We start from the raw sequence: 12,671 nt of genomic DNA on the forward strand, positions 1-12,671 counted from the left end.
TTCAGATGTTAAAGTAAGTTTCTAGCAAGGGTGAAATCCAGGAGGTTCTGGAAAACCGGTAGTAGAGATCTTGAGCAGTTTGGAGAACCAGCAGGGGAAATTTTGCGTAGTTCGGAGAACCGGCAAATGCCACCTCTGGTTGGACCCAGAGTGGGGTGGGAATGTGGATTTTGCAGTATCCTTCCCCTGCCACGCCCACCAAGTTACACCACACCCACCAAACCACGCCCACAGAACTGGTAGTAAAAAAAAATTGGATTTCACCATTGGTTTCTAGTCCCTTTTTTCCCCAGGATTTTATTGCAGAAGGAAAAAGAAGGATTAGGTGTCTATCTCTTCCCCCAACTGTCTAATTCAATTTCTTACCCAAATATTTATGCTTTCCTGGAGAACAAAAAGATGCACTTTTTCCTATTAATATTTTATCAGGTTTACATATTATCTGCTATTAATCCGTTGAATATTCAAATAGATCTCCAAGGGGAAAACAGATTACACTGAATCAATGTTAAGCTTTTCTATGCAAAAGGGTTTCACCCTGGTGAGGCAAAACTAATAGAGATAAGGTTAGAGTAATTTCTCATTTATATAGCGAAATATATCAAGAAAGCTATGCAGCCACAATAGGAAGACTGTTTCTCTGTCATAATTTGATTTACTTGTTTTATACTGATCTTTATATCCCCTGTTTATCTTGTATATCTGAGCACAAATTGTAATAACTTTATTATAACCCATAAATAGGAAAAAATATTCTAGCCAAGCCTGAAAACTGTAGTTTTACGACCAGAATGGAAAGTATTTTTAGGCAAAATTATATAACTCTTCTATGAATTAATGTCTAAAGGGTGTAACGCTCTGCATACAAATGCAGAAACGGCAAGTAAATTATGAACACAAACATATATTTCCTCTAATAGATAATGCATTATTAACATTTCATAATCTCATTTTCACTTTTTCACTTTTTCTATAATGAAATGGACGATATCCAAAAATACAACAGTGGAGTAATTTAGGAAATTAACGCTCAAGCCTTAGCAAAAGAAAATGTTGCATTATTTAAATCTGCAAAGTAATTGCATACAGGTCAGGTTGAAAATACCACAATGGCTCCAGCAATCTATCCAGATGCTAAAGATTCTGGCAGCCATTATTTATTAAGGACTTAAGCAACACTTTTAAAAACAAGAAAGGAACACAAAATCGGGTGAACCAAACATTTTTCAAACAGAAGTTGGATTTTACCAGTTGTCATCACTGTCATTTCCTCTTCATAGGAATAGAATAGAATAGAATAGAATAGAATAGAATAGAATAGAATAGAATAGAATAGAATAGAAGTAGAGTAGAGTAGAACCATGAGAATGGAATGGAGTGGAGTGGAGTGGAGTGGAGCAGAGTAGAGTAGAGTAGAGTAGAGTAGAGTAGAGTAGAACCATGAAAATGGGATGGGATGGGATAGAATTGGATTTTTTATTGGCCAAGTGTGATTGGACACACGAGGAATTTGTCTTGGTGCATATACTCTCAGTGTACATAAAAGAAAAGATACGTTCATCAAGAATCATAAGGTACAACACTTAATGATGATAAATAATAATAATAATGATAAAAAACTTAATGATGGAACTGAACCCTCTAAATTGGCAAGGAATAGAAAATGTTGGAATTGACTCGGCATGATTTTAAAGACACGGACTGGATTCGTACATTGCCTGGAACCATAAACATACATAAAGAAGTTGTATGCATGTTTATTACATTGCCTTAAACCAGTTAACCATGGGTTAATGAATATAGCATAACTGGGCGAGTTCACACATGGCCTGATTTTTTGATTATCATTTTTTGTCTTTCTAATTTTTCAAAAATGTTAATTATATCCAGAAATAAGACAGTGTTGTGGTCTGTCGGCCGCTGGCCCCTCCAGCAGCCAAATCAGAGGAGGAGGAGGATGTGTGGGAGTCAGGGTCAGCATCAAGGCAACCTGAGAGCTACGAGTGAGAAGAGAGAATGGAGCTGGCAGAGAGTGAGTGAGTGAGTGAGTGAGTGAGAGAGAGAGAGAGAGAGAGAGAGCCTGGGCCATCCATCAGCCCTCAGATGGAGAGTCAACAGCCCCCAGGTCTGAAGGTGCTGATGAGGAGGAGGAGGAACAGCTGGGTCCAGTGCCTGATGCGTGGATGGGTAGATGGCAGAGGAGAGGAGAGCAGTGGAAATCTATGGGCTGATCCTTGGGAAGGAAGAGCCACTGCCCCATCCTAGCTCTGGGGATAAAAGGCAGGGGACGGAGATGAATAGATGTGGCAGACAACTTCCGGATGGACTTGTTAGCCTGCGTTGAGAGAGAAACTTTTTGCCGGGGTTGTTGGCGCTCCTAATAAAGGAATCTTTGAGTTGACTATAGAGGGTTTGTCGTGTTTGGGAAGCTGAGTCAGAACAGACACATTCAGACCTGCTGATTATTTGAAATTTTATGCCATGCAACAGTTACATTTCATTTTATGCCATGCATCAATGAAAAGACAGCTATACCTGCAGCCTATCAACGCGAACCTTCACTCCACCAACCACACCTTTCTTAAAGGAGGCAAGCATGTCCAGTATGGGATTGAATCTACTTCCCCTGATGTAAAAGAAAAACACAAGATTTTATGTGGCAAACTTCTCAAGTGTCCGAGCATTGGGAATCTTATGGCCGTGTTTCTATGGGCGAAGTCTTACCTTATATTGTCCTCTCGGATGAGCACAAGGAATAAAGGGCGGCCGTGCATTTTCCAGTATTGTTTAATGAACTGCAAAGCATTCTAGGAAAATAAAGCCCATCCACCCACCCCCAAAAGGAGAAAGAATATTAAAATAGTGTAAATTGCAACAAAAGCATCCAATTAGTAAAACAAAATAGTATGAGAGAATATGTGGATCTGTTGAATACAGATTGGGGAATTCTGGGAGATGAAGTCCACATATCTTCTAGTGGCCATGGTTGAGAAAGGTTGGTTTATACAATGCAATTAAGATCTGCTGGATAGATAGATGAGAGAGAGAGAGAGAGAGACAGAGACAGAGAGAAAGAGAGAGAGAAAGAATAAGAGAGAAAGAGGCAGAGAGACAGAGAGAAAAACAGAGAAAGAGACAGAGACAGAGAGAAATAGAGAGAGACAGAGAGAGAAGGAGACACAGAGTGAGAGAAACATAGCGAGACAGAGACAGAGAGATATAGAGGTAGAGATTACATATAATTCAACCCTTCTATATTTATAATGTATATAATGCACTGAATTCTGGGAGTTGAAGTGCATATATCTTGAAGTGCCAAGGTTGAAAAACTGGTATATACAATGCACAATTTCAATCTAAAACAGACCTGAATCAGTCCAATATGGTGATTCCTAAAGATGATTTGTAACATGGAAATGAACTGTGGAAAAGGCTTCATTGGCTACAAACATGAATGAATTTCATAGGAGGCCCATGTCAAAAGTATTTACTGAAATGGCATTTTAGGGAATGTTCTTTTCCCTCAGAGATAATCTTTATTATCACACTGAAAAGAATTATTTACAGAGAGTGGTAGGAGCTATGTTCCACTGTCAATGTCTCCGAAAATTTCTTTATCCTCCAATGTTTTTGTAAAAAAAAAAAATGCAAGCTACCAAAGCAATCTACTTAAAAGCCCATGGAAACTCAGGGAATTCAAATGGAAAGAAAGAAAGAAAGAAAGAAAGAAAGAAAGAAAGAAAGAAAGAAAGAAAGAAAGAAAGAAAGAAAGAAAGGAGGGAGGGAGGGAGGGAGGGAGGAATAAAGAAAGGAGGGAGAGAGAGAGAGAGAAAGAAAGGAAGGAAGGAAGGAAGGAAGGAAGGAAGGAAGGAAGGAAGGAAGGAAGGAAGGAGGGAGGGGGGAGAAAGAAAGGAAGGAGAGAGAGAGAGAGAGAGAGAAAGAAAGAAAGAAAGAAAGAAAGAAAGAAAGAAAGAAAGAAAGAAAGAAAGAAAGAAAGAAAGAACAGAGTGAATGGGGGAAAATATTTTTTAAAAGGTAAAATTATAGAGCACTGTTTTTTGGCACTGAGTGTTCCCTGATTATCCAACCCAATCTTTACAAGCCAACAGATGCTGAATATACTGTAAATCAAAAACTCTCCTTGGGGTTTCAACAACTTTGTAATTTCCTTCTGTGGAGCACCAGGATTATTATTTTTTTTCCACGTATGAAAGTGAATCTTACCAGTTCAAATGCAGATTTCTGGCAACTTTGATCAATTCAGCATCCCTCCAGTCTCTCCCCCTCCCCACCATCCCCTCTCTTCCTCTCCCTCCCCATTTACAGCTGCGTGATTAATCCTCAATTTAAAATTTTACAAAGAAAGCCAGTCCTTGATACTTTGGCCTTTTTAATGTGGTTATTTGATAGTGGAGTGCATTTCTTGCATTTCTCCAAAACTTTCTACTTTGTGGCTAATATATGGAATTAGCTATATAATCCAGCCTAATGCAAAGTCAGTTCAAATTATGCCTGCTTCTTCTTTTTAAGTGAAGTTTTCTTTTATATAAGTAAGCAAATAAATTCAACTTCAGCTACAAGATTCTGGAGAAGCAATTGTGTCCCTTCCTTATTGAGTAAAAGGTCTTCTCTCTTTTTTCTTTTTTCTTTTCCCTCTTTCTTTTCTTTCTGTTCCCAGACCAATAAAGCACAAGACTTAATCTACGATTTAAGTTTCTAAGCTTTTAAAATTAAAACGTTAACAAGCAGAATCAGATTTTGTTCACAAAAATACCTTAATATCATCAATCAACATCATAACATCCTGAGACATGTAGAAATCGCTCAGGTCAAAGATGATTGGGTAGCAAACCACCGTTTTCCCCAGGATTCGAAAAATCTGTAGAAGAAACCATCGATGTCTCAGATCCACGAAACACAGATCTTCCACCTTTCTGAGAGAAAACTCTAAATTCTATGTTATAGTTAAAGCCAATCAACACATTATCGAGGCATTCAAGTAAGCCGCGCTAAAAGTTTGGTGGAACCTCACAAACTAACATGGTTACAGGCAGGGGTGGGATTCAAAAATTTTAATCTCTGCCCAGTTGCTGGGGTGGGCGTGGCCATGGTGGGCGTGGCCTACGTGGCCTCCTACCCCACAGTGGGGGAGGGGGTGTTTTTGCCCTCCCCAAGCTCCGGAGCCTTTCCTTGATCTTCCGGGAGGGTGAAAACAGCCTCCCCCAGGCTCTGGAGACCCTCCAGAGGCCGGAAACAGGCCCGTTTCCAGACTTCCGGAATGCTTGTTTTTCGCCCTCCCAGAGCCTCTGCACAGGCCCTGCACTTACCTGGCATTCAAAACGAGCCACGTGGAGACTCCTGGGAGGGGAGGGGCGGGTGAACGGGGCCAGCCAGTCCTTGCAACTACTGGTTCGTCGAACCAGATGTAAAATTAGCATCCGGTTTACCCAAACCGGTCTGAACCGGCTGAATCCCACTCCTGGTTACAGGAGTACAAGTTCTATCCAGCAATTACACTGAATTACACTTGTGAGAGCTTTCTCCTAAATTAATAATGAGATTCTTCTTCTTAAGAATCTTAAGAATAGTCAATCAACTCATCTTAGGTGAGATTTGCCATTTCAGTTATAAGCTGTGCAAAACTCAACGGGCCTTGATTCCTGAAAAGGGAGCAAAAAAGCTTTGCTCCAAATTTCTTGCCGAGTTTAGAGAATAATAACACCTCCAATATTTACGCTAACTAAACCGTGCAGAATAGTAATTCTCTGTCAGAACCTTTGATGTTCCAAGGCAACCAATTGGCCGATCCGGTCTTCCTGAGAGTCCCAATTTCTGATTGATGCCCAGATGGAAATAAGCCTGTAAAACATGATAATGTAAACGTTACACAAACACACACACACAAACCAACGTTCAAAGAGAAGGCTGAGGGTGTTAAGATATGTTTAAGATAGAGGTATAAATAAGATGATTTGTGAGTATGATGATGAGGAGGATAATTATGCTTAATAATGTTATTATTGTTGTATTTTTACCAGAAGACATGTTAAGAAGAAAAATGAATAGGCTTCTGATGTTTAACTGTTTAACATACTATGATTTTAAGAATAAAGGTAAAGATTCCCCTTGCACTTACATGCTAGTCGTTGCTGACTCTAGGGGGCGGTGCTCATCTCCGTTTCAAAGCCAAAGAGCCAGCGTTGTCCGAAGACGTCTCCGTGGTCATGTGGCCAGCATGACTCAACGCCAAAGGCACACAGAACGCTGTTACCTTCCCACCAAAGGTGGTCCCTATTTTTTCTACTTGCATTTTTACGTGCTTTTGAAACTGCTAGGTTGGCAGAAGCTGGGACTAGTAATGGGAGCTCACCCCATTACACGGCAGCACTAGGGATTTGAACCGCCGAACTGCCGACCTTTCGATCGACAGGATCAGCTGTCTTAGCCCCTGAGCCACCACGTCCCCATTTTAAGACTAGAGAATTAATATTAATGTGAATGATGTTGTAAACGGTGATGGTTGTCGCACAGAGATATTTGAACCCGGACGACACCCTGTTTTAAGGAAAGATGAAATGTTTATATTTCGAAAAATAAAAAAACTTTTAAGAGAGAGAGGGGGGGGGGGAGAGAAGGTCGAATGTAGTGTGTTTGGGAAGGACCAGGAAGGAGAATTCCTTATTCATTTTTTAAATTATTATTTTATTTTAAAGGATCAGAGGCTCCTTCGGTCAAAATCAGAATATTTATGATCTCGGGAGAGAAGAGACGACAAGTGAAGGTGAGATGGAGAGGGAAACGATCTGGAACAGTCTTCAAAAAAAAAAAAAGTCATCACCCAGGTCGTACTTCTGGCATCTATGATTGCCTCGATGAAACAGATTAACTCTTTAAGAGTTCTAGCCAAAGCTTTCTGAGCCAAGAAGACTGCAGGGAGGCCGGTCAATGATTGTGTAGCAGAATGACCTTTTCAAGAAAGTGAAGGTCAACCTCCCGCCGGCATTATTGGAGCGGTTTGGAAAAGAAAGCCAAGCATGTAGACAGCAAAGAGAAGGATGGCAGAAATCGAAGAGAAGCTCCACTTTATAAAAAAAAAGCACCGGGGAAGAGGTACAAACAGACCACACCTTCCCTTTGCCTTTCGTGGAATAGCAGACCCATATTTCGCGGCATCCTGTTAAAACTTATTGACTTATGGGCCGGGGCTGTGGCCTTTGGCGGTTGCTCATAAATGCCACAACGAAGCTGCTATCAATGCTCTAGGTCTGTGATGGCGAACCTATGGCAGGTGTGCCGCAGGTGGCACACGTAGCCATATCAGTGGGCACGCGAGATCAGCTAGGAGGCTGGGGAGAGCAAAAAACGTCACTTCCTCTCCAACTGGAAGTTTAGAAACGGGCCGTTTCTGGCCTCTGGAGGGCCTCCGGGTGGGTGGGAAAGGCCGTTTTTGCCCTCCCCAGACTCATAGAGAGGCTCTGGAGCCAGGTAAGAGAGAAAAATGGGCCTACCGGGCCATCGTGTGCCAGAATGAAGGGGCTGCATGTGCATGCATGGAGGCAGGGCGCATAGAATTATGGGTGTGGGCACGTGTGTCCGCTCCTTCCCTCCTGGCACATGATGGCAAAAAGGTTAGCCATCACTGCTCTAGGTTAAGTTTATAGGACTCCCTTCCTGAAACAGTTATATGGGAGTCCGACTTATCTGAGGGTTTGGTTCAAAGAAATAGTGGTGGCATCGCAAGGAGTTCTATTTGCAAGCTGAAAATCTGAAGGGCTTCTTATCTATTCCTGTCCTGCCACAGCCAGGCATGGTGGGGTGTTAAGTATCTGAAATAAAATAAATATTGAAACTGAAATACATTGATTATATAAATGGATTTAATATTTATTGGGAAAAGGGTGGTGGACACTGAGCAGTGGCTCAGGGGCTAAGACGCTGAGCTTGTCGATCGAAAGGTCGGCAGTTCAGCGGTTCCAATCTCTAGTGCCGCGTAACGGGGTGAGCTCCCGTTACTTGTCCCAGCTTCTGCCAACCTAGCAGTTCGAAAGCAGGTAAAAAATGCAAGTAGAAAAATAGGGACCACCTTTGGTGGGAAGGTAGCAGCGTTCCATGCGCCTTTGGCGTTGAGTCATACCGGCCACATGACCACGGAGACGTCTTCGGACAGCGCTATCTCTTCAGCTTTGAAACAGAGATAAGCACTGCCACCTAGAGTCGGGAACGATTAGCACGTATGTGTGAGGGGAACCTTTACTTTACCTTTTAGGAAGGACTGTCGCCTTGTTTATTTCTGGGCACTTTAAATTTTTTAATAGACATTTTAAAAAATGAAAGCAAGGAACAAAATATTTACATATAAACCCGATTTCGTCTCCATTTCTCTATCTTTCACACACAGTGTTAAAATAAAAAGATGGCATCCTCCTCGTCTTTTTGCAATATGAGTCCAAATGTACCATATAAAAATGAAACATTGAGATACATCTGAAAAAGATGGACGTTTAATCCTCTAAAACAGCTTTATTTTCACAAAAGACTAAGGAGAACTATGCTCTCGTTGAAATTATCCAAATTATTTGACACATTAATGGATTTCTCTGCCAAGAGATATGATATGATAATCACTTCTTTCGTGGTTTTTTTTAAAGATTCAATTACTACTCAAAATACGTTACTCTCTGAAATTCAGTTCCGTTGAATCCCTCTAATGCATGTAGCATACAAAAAGTATCAAAAACAAAGAAAAACTGAACTATGAACTCTTTTTCTACTTATTTCCCAATTCAATGATTTTCCTATAACTACAAAGCTCCAATTTATGGATGATGCTTGGGGCAAATACTTTCTTTCTTCTATTTTTATCAAAGAATCAGATCCACCAAGGAAAAAGAAGGAAGGAAAAGTCAGAATACTGAAATATGTTTTTTTCCCTTCCTCCATTTAATCATATCCATTCTCGGACGCTTCCTGGATAATTTCCTGCAAGTTTTCTTGGCAATTTTTTTTCCAGAAATGGTTTGCCATTGCCTCTTTCCTAAGGCTAGGTAAGAGTGACTGGCTCAAGGTTACCCAGCTAGCTTATGCTAGAACTCACAGCCTTCCAGTTTCTAATCTGATGCTGAAGGTTAGGCAACATGAAGAAATATGTAGTTGTCTAACAAATAGCTTCGTCATTGGGATGCATGTTATTTCGGAAACAAATTTTGCCTGCGAGAATTTTATTCACCGACTAATCTCAGAATATCAACATGAATAAGTTAAAACGTATTTGCTCAACAAAATTTGGATTGGAGCTTGTTTACAAATGGGATGTGCTTGGATTAGAAAGATTTGCTGCTCTAAGCACTAGAGCGAAACAATATTAGATGAGATTTTCTGTATATAAAAGCAAGTGTATCATTTATTCCATGTTCTTATAATTCATTTCTAGGGGGCTCCTGATAATAAAACCTGTGTTTTTTTGATGTCTGTATGTATGTGTGTGTGTGCGTATGTGTGCATATACAGTTTTTTTAATTTGACATAAGTAGTACCAAAATCAAAGCAATTTATCATAGCCTAGGAAACATTGGTTTTCAAAAGAAAATGAAAAGATTTATTTTTTTAAAAAAAAAAGTTAAAGTAATAACTTACCTTCACAAGCTCCTGTTGAGGCCAAATCTGTATGGGTTCTACTTGTTGTGGTGTTTGTGTTTGAATGCCATATGTGTTCAGAAACACCTGCAAGCTGTTGTTATTTTCAGTGAAAACATTACAAAGAGACATTAGTGTGACAAAACTGGATTCGGCTTTCAGTAAACCAGGGGTCCCCAACCTTTTGGACCTCAAGGACCACTAAATTCTTCATTCATGGCTCAGGACCGGGATATTTACGAGATTGCCTTCTGCCACCTATAGCCTCCCAACGACCTGTGCGCTCCCACAGAGTGGGCCTTCTCAGGGTGCCATCGACCAAACAATGTCGGTTGGCGGCCCCCAGGGGGAGAGCCTTCTCTGTGGCAGCACCGGCCCTGTGGAACGAGTTGCCTCCGGGTTTACGCCAACTTCCTGACCTCTGGACCTTCAAGTGGGAATTGAAGATGTTACTATTTCATCGGGCGGGATTAGCCTAAGTATATTTTAATAAGTATATTTTAATGGGTATTTTAACTATATTTTAAGGGGTTTAAAGCCGGTCTTTGACCGTTTTAGTTGAAGGCCTTGTTAATATTTGTTTTTAAATTCTTTTAAATTTGTTATATATCTGTTGTTTTTAAGATGGCTGTACACCGCCCTGAGTCCTTCGGGAGAAGGGCGGTATAAAAATGTAATTATAAATAAATAAATAAATAAATTTTAAATCCCACGGACCACTAATATGATCTGCCTAATGAATGGCTGGGTGGACGTGGCTAGGTGGTCATGTGACTGGGTTGGCATGGCCAACTCGATGTCACTCACACTGAGGGGTGCCTTGCTGGCCTCTACTGACCCCTGTCCTGCCAGCCACTCCTCGCCTCCCTGCCCAGGCTCCTTAGGGCCCCAACAGGAAGCAGTTGTTGGAACTAACCAGCCACCGTGAGAAAGAGTTGGCAAAACAGCTCAGTTCAAATTGGATCTGACCGAGAAGGAGGTTCAGCAGAAGCACCTCACTGAGGACTAGGAGCATAGGCTTTCCAAGCAGAGGGAAGACCTGCAGGAGTGCAAAGCCAGGGACCGGCGCCTGGAGGCTCAGTGGACTGAGATGGTCAGCCAGTTCTATGCCATGATGCAGTCCCACTGGAACAAGACCCTCCGGTTCTTTGCCACCAGCGGCACTTCCCTCCAGCCTTTGCCCAAAGTCCCGCACCAGGAGGCCGAACAGACCCCAAGTCAGAATTTCTGCCCCCCTCCAACCCGCACAAAAAGACCCCAAAGGGGGAGACTCTCTGCAGCAACACAAATGTTCATTGCACATATCCGGCTCAGGGGGCATAGTTTGAGGACCCCTGATTTTGTGCAATATTTTAAAAAAATGCAAATAATTTTTCTGCGGACCACCAAAATTTTCTCAGGGACCACCAGCGGTCCATGGACCACCAGTTGGTGACCGCTGCAGTAAACCATATTTGAAAGAAACCCAGGATTTTACTCTTACAAATGGAATCAAAGCCAGGCTGGGTGCAATAATCTTGATTACTGCTTTGAGACTTTCAAGGATAGAACTAACCAGTATCATCTTTTAACGACCCCATAATCCCTTGTGGGGTGGAGTCTGGGCAATTGAATGGAGCTAGCAGAGTGTTTTAATGGCGGAATACCCTTCCTGTCGCCAATGCGGAGTTTTGTTTGGCAGATTGTGCCCAGAAAGAGAAAAATCTGCCTTTACCTAGGATCGAACTCACAGCCTCCTGATTGTGAAGCGAGAGCTCCACCTTTAGGCCACCGCACCACTTGAAGGATAGAACTACCATGTAGGTCCAAATATCTCCAAAGGATCTTGGAAGGATCAGCCTGTGTTCACATGCTTCTACAACATGTTAGGACAGAAGCCCAACAATCATGTGATAGTCTAATAATACAATGTCTCTGTCCAGCCTATAACTCTTGACCCTGCCTGAGCTAAACCGGAAACCTGGTGACAAAATTCAGATCTAAACCAAGAATTCCTCCCAATCCATTAGAACCGAGATCAGTTCTGGAGCAGGCGACTTGGGCTTCACTGGAGGTTTGTGCTGGATCTTGAAGCCCATTGAGTTAACTAGTTTGTTGATCGGGGAAAGGGAAAAAAGCCAAGCTCCTGATTGTAATTTCTAGCCTGACCCATCAAAACCCAAAAGTTTCACACTGCTTCTTGATTGCAGGATGTTGTTGAAGGAGAAATGGAGAAGATCCGTGGGGTTTCACCCACAGGGCCTCTACAGACCACGGGGTTTCCATCTAAATTCTTGATGAACTAAATTCTTAAATAAATAAATAAATCTAAATTCTTGATGATTCTTGATGAATGTATCTTTTCTTTTATGTACACTGAGAGCGTATACACCAGGACAAATTCCTTGCGTGTCCAATCACACTTGGCCAATAAAAAAATTCTATTCTATTCTATTCTATTCTATTCTATTCTATTCTATTCTATTCTATTCTATTCTATTCTATTTTATTCTACCGGAATCACCAACGGGTGCATTGAAAACCAATCAACGAGATTTATTGGAGATCTGAAGGACTTACCGTTGGCTTTCAGCGATCAATACAACGTGGACCACGAGGTCATTTTCCAAGGGACCCTAAAAGGAGAAGAAGAAGAAAAAGAAAACCTTTTTTTTAATTGGGATTCGCTATCTGATTTGTTTCTCACTGCGCAGCGAGAAGCCAATGTGAACAATAACCATCCATTAAATATGACTGGCATTTTCCGGCTGCGTGGCTGCTTTTCGTTCATTCTTTATTGCCTGCTAATCAATTTGGTTATGCAAACAGGAGAAAGGAACATCAGGGAAACAACACGCATAAATCTCAATGCCACCTGAGGAGCTGCGCTGTCAATAATTTTTTGAACGATGCACTATTGAAATGGTAGGAACAGATTCTTCCTTTTTCTTAACTCTTTTGCGCTGAAGCAGGAAGGAACCACAAACTTTTGATTTATTAGATTGTGCATCATTTTTTTTTTAAAAAAAAGGCATTTTCCACTAGTCCATGAATGTAAT

The 12,671-nt window shown here is 41.4% G+C and overlaps 1 protein-coding gene across 3 annotated transcripts in view; it reads right to left on the reverse strand.

Moving 5' to 3' along the window:
* PHKB (phosphorylase kinase regulatory subunit beta) overlaps positions 1–12,671 on the reverse strand; it is a 135,630-nt gene that overhangs the window by 41,257 nt on the left and 81,702 nt on the right. For all 3 annotated transcript variants that reach the window (XM_058154770.1, XM_058154769.1, XM_058154771.1), the window contains 6 exons: positions 12,193–12,248; positions 9,634–9,727; positions 5,776–5,859; positions 4,775–4,879; positions 2,725–2,807; positions 2,536–2,626 (listed from right to left, as the gene is read on the reverse strand). In XM_058154770.1, coding sequence (XP_058010753.1) covers positions 2,536–2,626; positions 2,725–2,807; positions 4,775–4,879; positions 5,776–5,859; positions 9,634–9,727; positions 12,193–12,248 — 513 coding nt within the window. The remainder of the gene's footprint in view (positions 1–2,535; positions 2,627–2,724; positions 2,808–4,774; positions 4,880–5,775; positions 5,860–9,633; positions 9,728–12,192; positions 12,249–12,671) is intronic.

The sequence above is a fragment of the Ahaetulla prasina genome, chromosome 12 (assembly GCF_028640845.1).
Source record: "Ahaetulla prasina isolate Xishuangbanna chromosome 12, ASM2864084v1, whole genome shotgun sequence".
In the NCBI taxonomy this organism is placed as follows: domain Eukaryota; kingdom Metazoa; phylum Chordata; class Lepidosauria; order Squamata; family Colubridae; genus Ahaetulla; species Ahaetulla prasina.